The sequence below is a fragment of the Danio rerio genome, chromosome 2 (assembly GCF_049306965.1).
Source record: "Danio rerio strain Tuebingen ecotype United States chromosome 2, GRCz12tu, whole genome shotgun sequence".
NCBI lineage: Eukaryota > Metazoa > Chordata > Actinopteri > Cypriniformes > Danionidae > Danio > Danio rerio.
Genome location: NC_133177.1, coordinates 48,282,501 through 48,294,806, shown reverse-complemented (window position 1 = coordinate 48,294,806; position 12,306 = coordinate 48,282,501). Strand labels below are relative to the sequence as shown.

Below are 12,306 nucleotides of genomic sequence, written 5' to 3'. Positions count from 1 at the left end.
GGCAACTCGGGCACACTGTTCACTTTATTTTTCATGGAAGAATGTATTTGTCTGTTTGTAAATGTATTATCTGGCTTCTGGTGTCAGCCATTTTTAGCTTTACAAAACAGCTTATGATGCTGCCTAATATTGCAAACAGGCTTTTCTTAACATATTTTTTTTGTTGACAGTTTTGTTGTTTTTTATTCTCACACATTCACTGAAAACAGCTTACTTCGGTTTTGAAAAATAAGTTAATCCAGTTAGGCATTTGTAGAACTTTTTTAATATTATTATGTTGTTGGCAGCACGGTGGCTCAGTGGTCATAACACAGCAAAAAGGTCACTGGTTTGAGTCTCAGCTCGGCCCCCTGTTCTCCCCGTGTTCGCGTGGGTTTTTTTCTGGGTGTTCTAGTTTACCCCAAAGTCCCCCACATGAGCTGTAAGTGAATTGAATAAACTAAATTGGCCATAGTGTATGCATGTGTGTGAATGAGTGTGTATGGGTGTTTCCCAATACTGGGTTGCAGCTGAAAGGGCATCCGCTGCATAAAAACATATGCCGGAATAGTTGGCGATTCATTCAGTTTTAGGAATTTTTGTGCTTCAACTTTAACTTGTTTTTATTAAGTTAGTTGCCAATAAATTATATTTCTACGTTTTAGGTTTTTAATTTAATTTAAAATGCTCAAAGGTTTCAGTTTTCACAACAGCTGTGACAAAACATTTACATATTTTCAGAATGACCCTTTTACTGCTTGAATTTATGCTGGCAGTTTTTTTACTTCCAGAAAAATTACATCTTTCACAAATTAAAATAGGAAATATCTAGACTAGAGTAAGAATATTCTTCTATTTCACCTTTTTTAATTAGGAAATAAATATTGTAATTTGCTTTATTTATGTTACAGTAGGTGGCTATGCAGTAATAAAGGAAAAAAATGGTTCCTTTTGGTGTATTGTTGAGCCTGAGGTCTAGTAAAGGTTTGTTCTCTCTTTTTCTCCAGGTTTTCCTGAGCTTGGCCAGTTTCATGCCATGTGTGTGATGGAGTGGACGAGCGTGACCACCATTACTGGTGAAGGAGTGCAGCTGATCAGGATACGAAACCCCTGGGGCAGGAGAAGCTGGGCTGGAGTCTGGAGGGAGAGGTATAGAGAAAAAACCCATTTTTGTTACTTTCAGGTGATGAAAACCTTATTTTACTTATTGATTTGAAAATATCTGATATGTGGTTGCTGAGAGCCTAGTGAGCATCCACCGACATATGGCACAACTGCGCTGTGGGTATCCCGAGAGAATCCCAACTCGCTGATCTTCTCCAATGCCATCACTACTCTCTCCAGCTTTGCCACCGGTCAACAAACTGTTATAAATTAAAATGAAAAAAACTTTAATCATGAATGTTCTTCCTTGAAAATTGCATCTATTTTACCTTTATAGTAGCTTAAATTATATTTGAAAATTTTTATTTAGACTTTAGACTAATTTAGACTGGCTTCCGTTCTGTTTTTTATTAGTTTATTTTCCTTTTAATGGTTAAATAGATTGTTTCGTCTTTAAAAAGCTTGACCAATTATAATAATGTAACCTGTACAATTGAACATTTTACAAGTAGTTGCATATGTACAATTATACATATGATAAAATTGCATATTTAGAAACCATGTTGAATTTCATCAGCTATTTCAGTCCAGTAAAATTATAACACAAAAAATTAGTGGATGCTTTATATTTTTTACTTTTGTTGTTATTATTATTATTACTAACTTCTACTATTACTACTTATAGAGGAACATTTTGCTGTACAGTATTAAAAGGCCTATAATTTTGTGTTATAGTTTTTTTTTATATATATATATAGTGAAATGATGAACACAGCCCATCATCTAATGTGTCAAACTGTACCATTAATTTACACAAAGTGCAGAACATGCAGTATAATATTTGCAGACACTAGTCCATATTGCAATTTGATTTGGTGCCGCAGCCCTAATTTAGATTTTTTTTTCATCAAAATATTCAATGTGGATTTGATGACATTCCACACGTTTATTACTATAAGTTAACAAAAATGTAAATATATGTAAAATGTTTCCATAATTCAATCGTTTTTTGTTTTTTTTTTCATAACAAAGATCATAAGGCCTAGGTGGTAATTTTTATAAGTAAATAAACGTATGCATTCATTATTTCTTCATTTATCCATGGGGAAATAATTTTAGGAGCATCTGCCTCAGAAAGTTTTATTTGACTGCCACTAGAGGGCAAAACAGCAGTCATACCAGATGTTGGACACCATGGAAAGACGGCTTCTGTGATAATGGTTGTGTGTTTGTGTACAGGGGATCCGGCTGGGCTTCTCTTGAGGCGTCCTGTGCTCAGACTCTGCTGTCCCGTACAGCAAAGGGGGAATTCTGGATGGATGAGGCTGAATTCCTGCAGGAGTTTGATGAGGTCACGGTGGGCTGTCCTGTCAATGATGCAGGACACCTCCAAAGCATCTACACAGGTACTGATTATACCAGAGGCGGACAAAATGTTGAATGCAAAGAGCTGAAAATCAACTGACCTTTACTGTTGCACGACTGTTGATTCAGTTTTTACAGATAAATTATTGTTGAAATGAATTAATTATAATGTACATTAGTCAAATATTGCTATTTTTATATCATATTTAACATCAGCATGCATGAAATTTCAACCAGTTTAGTTAAGAGATGATAAAAAAAAAAACTGAAAACTGAAGCTTTAATTGAGTAATTCTGATCAATTTTATATTTTTAGTCCAAGTGTAAAATATTTATTTTGGGACAATAGTTATTCATTACATACACACTTTCTGATTTATTGCTTGACTACTGTATATTGCATAATACAGAAGATAAAGCTTTAGCCATTGGTATATTAATTAACAATTGCAGCATTCCTCAAAACCATCACAATTTTTATTTTTATTTTTTAAATCATTCAGCTCTAAAATGCAGCCATATTATTTGAAAATATATTATGTTTTAAACATTTTTGAATGAGTAAGCAAAATAATTTTAATAAATGTTTATTTTAGTAATTAATTCAAGGGACTTTTTTCCAGTGGGGGGGAAAAAAAAATAAAAAAAAAAAAAAATATATATATATATATATATATATATATATATATATATATATATATATATATATATATATATATCCATCATGACTCGTCAATGCCATATTACAAGATGAAGGGGGAACATAAGGTTATAGAAATATTAATATATAATAATATAATATTATAAATATTAATATATAATATAAATTAATATATATTTTTAAATTATGCAATTCTTTATTTCTAATTTATATTTCAGTTTAATATATATATATATATATATATATATATATATATATATATATATATATATATATATATATATATATATATATTGCCAAGTCATGATGGATCAACTTTGACCTTTAGGTTTTGGTTTTGCTTCTGTGTTTATTATGTTCTTGACAGCATTTGTATAACCAGATATAAGTAATAATTTCAGTAACTTGTAAAAAAATATATATGTTTAATAATTACAATAATTTATTCTTTTAAAAATGTTATTTTCCATCATGTAGGAAACTTCCTAACCCACAGTCAGCAGATTGGAGGCCGCTGGGTCAAAGGTTACTCAGCAGGTGGATGCCGAAACAACAGCACTTTCAGCAGCAACCCCAAGTTCTGGCTGAAAGTGTGTGAGCGAGGAGAAGTGTTTCTGTCTCTGCTGCAGTGCAGAAGAGCTGAATCACCAGCAGAGGGGGCCATTCAGCAGCACACACAGCTTCAGGCCATAGCACTGCACGTGTGGAAGGTAAGAGGACCACACTACTATTTTGTAGTAAATATTATATTATGTACATTGTGGAGATGCCAATTATTAAGTTTTCCTCAGATCTGGTATTTTTTAAATCATTTTGGACGATAACCAATGCCATTGTCAGGTTTGTTAATTTTACTCCCCATTAGCTGTTGATCCTGACTATTAAATGAGGCGTTTGATGTTATGACTTTAATTAATCAGACTCTTACTGTTCTGGATCAAAATATTGGAGTTATTTTCCAAATCTATGTTTACAATTCAAGCCATTACCAACCGATTTATCAAGTGTTCTGATAATATTGAGCATCTTTAATTAATATGTTATATATGAAGTTGAAACCAGAAGTTTACATACACTCTTAAAAAAGGAACATAAACATTTTTTAATAAATGTCTGGTGTTAAATCATTCTAAACGTTTGCTATTTTAGGTTCGTTAGAATTACCTAAATGGTTTACATTGCCTAAATGCCAGAATAATTAGGGAATTTTTTTTTCTAGACAGTCAAAAGTGTACATACATTTCCTTGGTATTTTTTAGCTTTGCTTTTAAACTGTATAACTTTGGTCAAATGTTTTGGGTATTTTTACACACGCTTCTCACAATAGTTTAAAGGAATTTTGGACCATTCCTTTTGACAGAATTGGTGTAACTGAGTCAGATTTGTTGGCTGTCTTGCTCACACAAGCTTTTTCATCTCTGCCCACACATTTTCTATAGGATTGAGCTCAGGGCTTTGTGATGGCCACTCCAAAACATTCACTCTGTTGTCTTTAAAGCACATTTTTACTAAATTGGTAGTATGCTTAGGGTCATGGTCTGTTTGGGAGACCCATTTGTGGGCAAGGTTTAATTTCCTGGCTGATGTTGAGATGTTGCTTCAGTATTTCTACATAATGTTCTTTCTTCATGATGACATCTATGCCGTGAAGTGGTCCAGTCCCTCCTGCAGCAAAACAGCCCCATAACATGATGCTGCTGCCCCCATACATCACAGTTAGGATGCTGTTCCTAGGCTTGTAAGCTTTGCCCTTTGTCCTCCAAATGTAACACTGGTCATTATGACAAAACTATTCGATCTTAGTTCCATCAGACCACAGGACATGTCTCCAAAATTATTATTATTATTTTTTTTCAGTGTAATTTAGCAAAATGTAATCAGGCTTATTTCTTAATTCTTGATTTTCCCATGTTGTCACTAAAGGGAGCAGTGTGTTTGAGGTTTTCCTTAAATACTATTCTACAGTTGTGCCTCCAGTTAACTCAAATGTTGTCAATTAGCCAATCAGTAACTTCTAAAACCTTGACACCATCATCTGAGCTTTTTCAGAGGCAGAATAATCTTATTGTATGTAAACTTGACTTTCAAGAGATGTTATAACAATTTCTCAAAAATATATCTCTTATTTTTCTGCTATTAAGCATAACAGAAACAAATTTGATAATCCTAACTTACCCATAAGAGAAAAACTTTAGCCACATTAACGTCTGACTTTTTTTGAATGGTTATGTACCTTTTTATACAGTATATGTAAACTTCTGGTTTCAATTGTACATATATAATATGTTGCAGGTGGAGAAGAAGCACTTTAACCTCACGCGGACATTGAACAAGCAACCGTTTGTGTCACACGCACATGCGTACGATCGGGAAGTGGTGGTACACACACACCTGAATCCTGGTTTTTACCTGCTGGTGCCGAGTACTTTCCTGCAGGGAGCAGAGGGACCCTTTCTGCTAAGAGTTCATTCTTCCTGCTCCACCTCTCTCAGGTGGACCTCTCTGTTACCTTTCATGCAGGCCAAGATGTATATCATTATACAATTTAATCTTTTTTTTTATCTCTGTTTGAATGAATGATTTAACAACTCGCTCATAAAGGCTTATTTCATTTCTGGATGGATCAAGAAGGATCTATTGAGGAAAACTATAAAGTGCCAAAATGCTACAGTCAATAATTTGAAGCATTAAGTCACATTTAGACTCCAATGACTTTAGGGCTATTGCTGGTTTCTGATAGGAGCCATTGGTGCAGATCACTCACAACAACCTCTGTAAGGTTGTAAGATTTTACCTAAGCTATCTTTATTTCTTTAAAAATTCAGTAAAAACATAAATAATGTTACATTTTAAACAAAAATTTAATTCGAAGTTTAGAATATTTTAATGAGAGTTTTTTTATTTGTTTATATTAATTTATATTATTTTTATTATTTTAAAATCCTCTGACATCATACCTTTTTTTCCTCAGAAATCATACTAAATTGATTATACAATATTGAAAACAGTGGCTCTGATTATTGTTTCGTGAAATGTTTTGTATGAATAAAAAATACAAAAACATATGGAACAAAAAAATGCATTTTCCTTATGATCAACTTAATGCATTTTTAGTAAAAAAAAAGTGGTAATTTATCCTAAGTATTTATTTCTTTAAATAGTATTCAGTTAGACCCCAAATTTGAATGAAGTCAGCTGGTCTGATTTTGTGTGTGTGTGTGTGTGTGTGTTGTGTTGATGATGTCTATTCTACAAATCAATTACCCCATGGGGACTAATAACAGCTGCATTACCTTAGCAATTAGTGCCAGTTCAATTAACTGTATTCAAGCATGTGATATGACGTAACAGAGTCATCTCATTGGTCCAAAATATTTTTGTTTTTCTCTCCAGTGTGATGAAGTCATCTCCTTCTCCTCTTCAGCTCAGTTCAGAGGGCGAGTGGGAAAACATCTGCTCTCACGGCTCCTGGTCCATCGGTTCATCTGCTGGAGGAAGTCGCAATTTCACCACACACGAACTGAACCCCCGTGTAAACCTTACTGTGATCTATGACCCTGGAGGTAACAATGTAAGGGTCACCCTGCACCAAAACAGGCCTGAAAATTCCCTTCATCCCATCGGCTTTCATATTTATAAGGTCAGTACTTTAAAACATATTAGTTACTGTAGGTGTGTAACATTTTGTTGATATGTCTTCATCATATATTGATGTTTTTTAGGTACCTGACGGTGGTTCTGGTTCTCTGTTAAGCCCTGGTGTCATGTCTCCAGTGGTCAGCTGTGTGCCTCATGCTTACTCCCAGGAGGTCAGTGTGTTTTGTCATCTACTGCCGGGTGAATACGTTGTAATTCCCTCTACCTACCAGCCGGACCTCAGTGCTGACTTCACACTTACTATTAAACGCAAGATACAGCGGTAAGCGCACTGTCTCTACGCTTTATATTATAAGAGGCTTCAAAAATTTATAATTTTTTCCTCAAATAAACTTTGTTCATTCACTCAATGTATAATTTTTTTCTTCTTAGCATCTTAAGAAGAAGCTGAATTTTTCTAAACTTTAAATTCTTTTAAACTGGAGCATCCCTTTATTATTGACGTTTTTATCAAAGTGAATGAACTAAAGTGGAAGTTTTATTATATGGTTTTCTGATGGTTTCCAGGACACAAGACTCACTTATGGATGTTTACTCAAAAGAGATCTTCCCTTAAAATGTCAATATTGCAACAGAAACCAGTGTATAAAATATACTATTGGAGACCCTATTTTTTATGTTATCAGACAATGATTTTGTCTGGAGAGACTTTAGAGGTGCTGCATGTAAGTTTTGACTCTTCTAAAGCATAAAAATACCATAATATCTTTGCAGATATTTAAGAAATATGCTAAGTGAACATTCTTGTTAATCTGAAAAACAATGCTGAAATCAGATATTCTGATTTGAAAATGGATGTTCCCTGTCAGAACGCTGTCTTTGTTTTGGTTCTTTTAACCTGCCCAATGCCGCTTTAGCCAATTATATTTCAGCACCCCAGGTTGCCTTCATGGAAAACAGCATATTTCATTCCTTCATTCATTCATTCATTCAGAAAGGCTCTGAAAGCATGCGCTCATGACCGAAATGCGACCTCCGGTGGACAGTAGCAGACTCCAAAATGAGATGCAGATCCAGAGTTCCACATGAGATTGTTAATTAGCAAATAATACAAATATTAAGGGTGTAAACATTAGGTGAGCAGCTTACATTGTAACTCGTGTCCTAACAACACACTACAAGACGATCGTTGCAGTGATAAGCAATTTGGCTGTTTGCATCAGACAAAACACGACAGAAATTTAAATACAGACATTCAGAAGCACAGAATAGTCACTCACTCGTGAAATTGTAAGATTTAAAATCTAATTAATACATATTAAACCTCTTCAACAGTATTAATTGTACAGGCTGAATCACTGATATGTGTTGGTTTTGAGTTAGTTCTAAAGTTCACGTGTCAAGATCTGAGGTGAACTATCTGCTGCTGCTTTCAGTTGTCTTGGAATAAATGTCCTGTAAAATGGCATTCAAACTCATTGTTAGCTTTTAACACTGAACAAAGCACATGAGGTTTACCTGAGGTGAGCATTTTCAGTTTTCTGTTGTTCAGCTGCATGAAATAGAAGCTTTTTCTAAAATATCAGTTCAAGGTTTTGGTTAAAGCAAAAACTCCTTTTAACATGGAGAATATTTCCTCTATCGAGTGCCGTTGCTTTTATGTAGTACATGATTTAAATTAGCCTTTAGGCTCGATTGTTAGACCTGCTCCTGTTGGTCCTATATCTGACAACCTGCGCTTGGGTTTGTTTTCACCCAGGAATGCAATACCTAGTTCAACCTCTGGGTGTCAAACTTGCATACTGCACCTTTAAAGGAAATATATTTAAATGTGAATTCTTCAAAAATGGTACATTTCTTAGCAAATATATATATATATATATTATATTTGTGTATATATATATATATTTTTTTTTTTTATTATTTATAAAATATTTTACATTTTGCCATGAAATAGCCAGAGAAGCTGATATGGCAATACATTTAAAACTCTCTCCTTAGTATCTTAAGCTTAGTTTCTTACATTTAAAAAAAGTTTTTAAGAAAATTCAAATGGTATTAATTATTGCAATTTTAGTTTTTGCAAGATTTTTTTCCCTCCTAGTCTATTAAGGGGCTTGCACAACACTGAAAATATTAGTGAATTATAAAAACGTAGTTAAAGTCATGGGAATTATTCAAATATTTTGTACTGTATATACAGCGTGTCCTTTGTGTTTAAAAAAAGATTTTAAAATGTCTTAAATTTCACAAGCAAAATTTTAGGCCTAAAAAATCCTTAATTTACTCAAATATGGTGTAGGTCTTTAAATTTTTATGCGAAGTCCATGACCCAGTTGGGCCAATACCCATCCAATCACAACAATCCATCTCAATAACACTTTTAACAAAACATAAGTTATGTTGCAAATAAAAATCTGTATATACAGTATACAAGTAAAGTTTGCTTGTTTGTTTTGACGAATTATTTAAAATATAAAATAAACAATGGTCTTAAACGTGTTTTAAAAAGTCTTAAATTTGACCCTGTAGTCATGCTCTAATAAATTAAGTTAACTTACTGCAGTTTGAAAATATATAGGTGTTATGGCAAAAATAAAGGTAAAATGTATTTTCATGAATGGAAATTTTTGCTGTTTTGTCGTCCTCTTCAGGAAGGCAATGCAGAGTCAAGAGCTTCTGGGCCGTGCCGTTCAGGAGGTACCAATCTTTTCTCTCACTAAAAACTCGCATTCAGATGAATGACATGAATCTGGACATAATATGCTGTGCAATTTTCCTAGGCTGTCATTTATTTATTTATTTGTCATTGTTAGATCTGAATTCTCTTCTACAGCATATCCACTTCTCTTCACTGTACTGCTTTTGTGCTTTTATTGAAATGCTCTTATCTCAGTGTGTCTCCTCTCACAGGTCTCCTGTATCTCTGTGATGAAACAATAGAAAAGTGGATCAGATGGTGACAAGAGTCTCGTTCACTAAGCTGATCTCTGATGGAGCCGTCGGTGCACATCGCTACAAACAGCTATCAAATGCCACCAGTGAATCATGGTATATACTAAATATAATGTACAGGGTATATAATAAATCAGGGTATACCCATCCCTTTAAGAAATATATATATGAGCTTGGACCTCAAAATCTTCTAAAATCCTAAATCCAAAACCTAAATTCGTACATTTCCATTTTTAAACTGAATAAATAAGCACTTAATTGATGTATGGTTTGTTGGGATTGGACAATATTAAGCCAAGATATAACTGTTGGAAAATCTGGAATCCAAAGTTTCATAACTTTCCTTTAAAGTTGTTCAAACAAAGTGCTTAGCAATGCACATTACTAAAAAATTGAGTATTTGTAATATTTACAGTAGTAAATTCACAAATTATCAATAGGGTTGAACTGGAATTACAGCCTATGTTTCTTTTAGGAGGCAATAACTTCAAAATCATAAGCTTTCAAACTTTATATATATATATATATATATATATATATATATATATATATATATATATATATATATATATATATATATATATATATATATATATATATATAATTTTACAGCACCTTCAAATATGGCCATCTAATCCAAATTATAAGTTGGAACTTACGTTACGTTATGTTAATCTTTTTTTTTTTTACTTATTGTTTTGGATAATGCACTGTAAAAGTTTAGTAATGCTATATTTGTTCTGAATGCTCTTATTTATTACAAATGATTACAGATTCTTAATTTTATTTTTTATTAATTTTATTTTATAGTTTCTTTTGTTTTTTTGTTCAAAACTCAGAAATAACAAGTAGTGTTCATCCTCAAGTGTTTCATCTACTAGATTATGTAAAAACGGGTAAAACATGGGCATTGGTTGTAAACACAGCTGAATATGAACCTATGGCTTATACTGCAGTCTGGTATTTAAAATTACATACCAGAAACCAGCAGCAAAAGTGCGAGACTGATAGAAAAATTGAGAGAGAAAAGAAACAAGGATGCAGAGAATGAATAAAGAGTATTAGTTAGTTATCAAGTCCTCACTAACAGTCTGTGTTTGTGAGGGTCAGCAGGCAGATGTGTAGCTCTGAGCCTTTCTTTCATACAGTATGTGCGTCTGTTGAACGTGTGGCAATATTCAATAAATTATTTGAAATTTATATGGTTTATGCTCCTTTATGACTTATGTTAGACAGTGTTTATTGCATAAACAACTCTTTTTTTACCATATTTATTGAAAAATTTAATTAGCATTTATTCTCCAGTGACTTGGCTTATTTAACGCTGATCAATCCTGTCATCCTGATCAAGTTTTCCTGTCATTGGATTAATTTAAACCCACAAGTTAATTAAGTACTTTGGAAAATTCTAAACAATTTTATACTGGTTTGAGCTGATTGAAAGGCAACAGTAAATCAAATAAGCACTCGTTACAACCGAGGTATGCAGAAGAGCATCTCTGAATGCACAAGACGTCAAACCTTGAAGCGGATGGGCTACAGCAGCAGAAGAGTACACCGGATGCCACTCCTGTCAGCTGAGAACAGGAAACTGAGGCTGCAATTCACACAGGCTAACCAAAATTGAACAATAGAAGATTGGAAAAACATTGCCTGGTCTGATGAGTCTCCATTTCTGCTGCCACATTCAGATGGAAGGGTTAGAATTTGGCATCAACAACATGAAAGCAGAGACCCATCCTGGCTTGTATCAACAGTTGAGGCTGCTGCTGGTGGTGGTGTAATGGTGTGGTGGATATTTTCTTGGCACACTTTGGGCCTATTAGGACCAATTGAGCATCATATCAACGCCACAGCCTACCTGAGTATTGTTCCTGACCATGTCCATTCCTTTATGGCCACAGTGTACCCATCTTCTGAAGGCTACTTCCAGTAGGATAATACACCATGTCATAAAGTGACATGTCTTGAACATGACAATGAGTTCACTGGATGTGCAGCCAACAAATCTGCAGCAACTGCGTGATGCTATCATGTCAATATGTACGAAAATCTTCAAGGAATATTTCCAGTACCTTGTTGAATCTATGCCATGAAGGATTAAGGCAGTTCTGAAGGCAAAAGGGCGTCCAGCCTGCTACTAGTACGGTGTACCTAATAAAGTGTCCAGTGAGTGTATATTAGGAAATTGTAAAACATGTATATATTATATTTTATAAATGTATATTTACATATTTAATATTTTATTATTTCTAACAAAGATGATTAAGAAAATGTTTGGGGCTTATTTTAAGTATGGACCTTTTTAGAATACTGTGTGTTAACAACCTCTGCCATTCCTTTGTACAGTAAAACAGAAATATTCTCAGCGTGCGCGTCACCCACCACATTGTGGTGCGCGCGCCCGCAGCCACCACTAGCGCGCGCCGCCGTTGCTGCGGAATTGACGGGCTGCCGACCGTCGGCGCGAGAGCGGATCCAGACACTTCTAGAAAATAATGAACAACAAATTTGACGCGTGAGTAATCAAAACAACGCTGCACGTAACCGGGGGTCAGCCGTGCGCGAATGCAAACCCATGCGTTTCAAGCGTCTCGTAAACTCGAGAGAGAAAAGAGAGTGAGGGGGAAAAAGAGGTGTGTCTA

General features: G+C 34.2%; 2 protein-coding genes across 12 annotated transcripts in view; both read left to right on the top strand.

Annotated features, from left to right (window-relative positions):
- The window catches only part of capn10 (calpain 10), a 76,631-nt gene extending 66,817 nt beyond the window's left edge, over nucleotides 1–9,814 (top strand). For all 7 annotated transcript variants that reach the window (XM_073929582.1, XM_073929586.1, XM_073929566.1 and 4 more), the window contains 8 exons: nucleotides 987–1,128; nucleotides 2,323–2,489; nucleotides 3,587–3,819; nucleotides 5,402–5,601; nucleotides 6,503–6,749; nucleotides 6,832–7,028; nucleotides 9,361–9,406; nucleotides 9,620–9,814. In XM_073929582.1, the coding sequence (XP_073785683.1) occupies nucleotides 987–1,128; nucleotides 2,323–2,489; nucleotides 3,587–3,819; nucleotides 5,402–5,601; nucleotides 6,503–6,749; nucleotides 6,832–7,028; nucleotides 9,361–9,406; nucleotides 9,620–9,649 (1,262 nt within the window). In that variant the 3' untranslated portion in view covers nucleotides 9,650–9,814. The remainder of the gene's footprint in view (nucleotides 1–986; nucleotides 1,129–2,322; nucleotides 2,490–3,586; nucleotides 3,820–5,401; nucleotides 5,602–6,502; nucleotides 6,750–6,831; nucleotides 7,029–9,360; nucleotides 9,407–9,619) is intronic.
- Nucleotides 9,815–12,046: 2,232 nt separating this feature from the next.
- Nucleotides 12,047–12,306, top strand: part of eif4e2 (eukaryotic translation initiation factor 4E family member 2) — a 14,605-nt gene continuing 14,345 nt past the window's right edge. For 4 of the 5 annotated variants that reach the window (XR_002459729.3, XM_021480199.3, XM_073917011.1 and 1 more), the window contains exon 1: nucleotides 12,048–12,179. Coding sequence is in view for 4 of the 5 variants with exons in the window: in XM_021480199.3 (XP_021335874.1) it covers nucleotides 12,160–12,179 (20 nt within the window). In the remaining variant the exon portion in view is untranslated. 5 annotated transcript variants of the gene reach the window in all.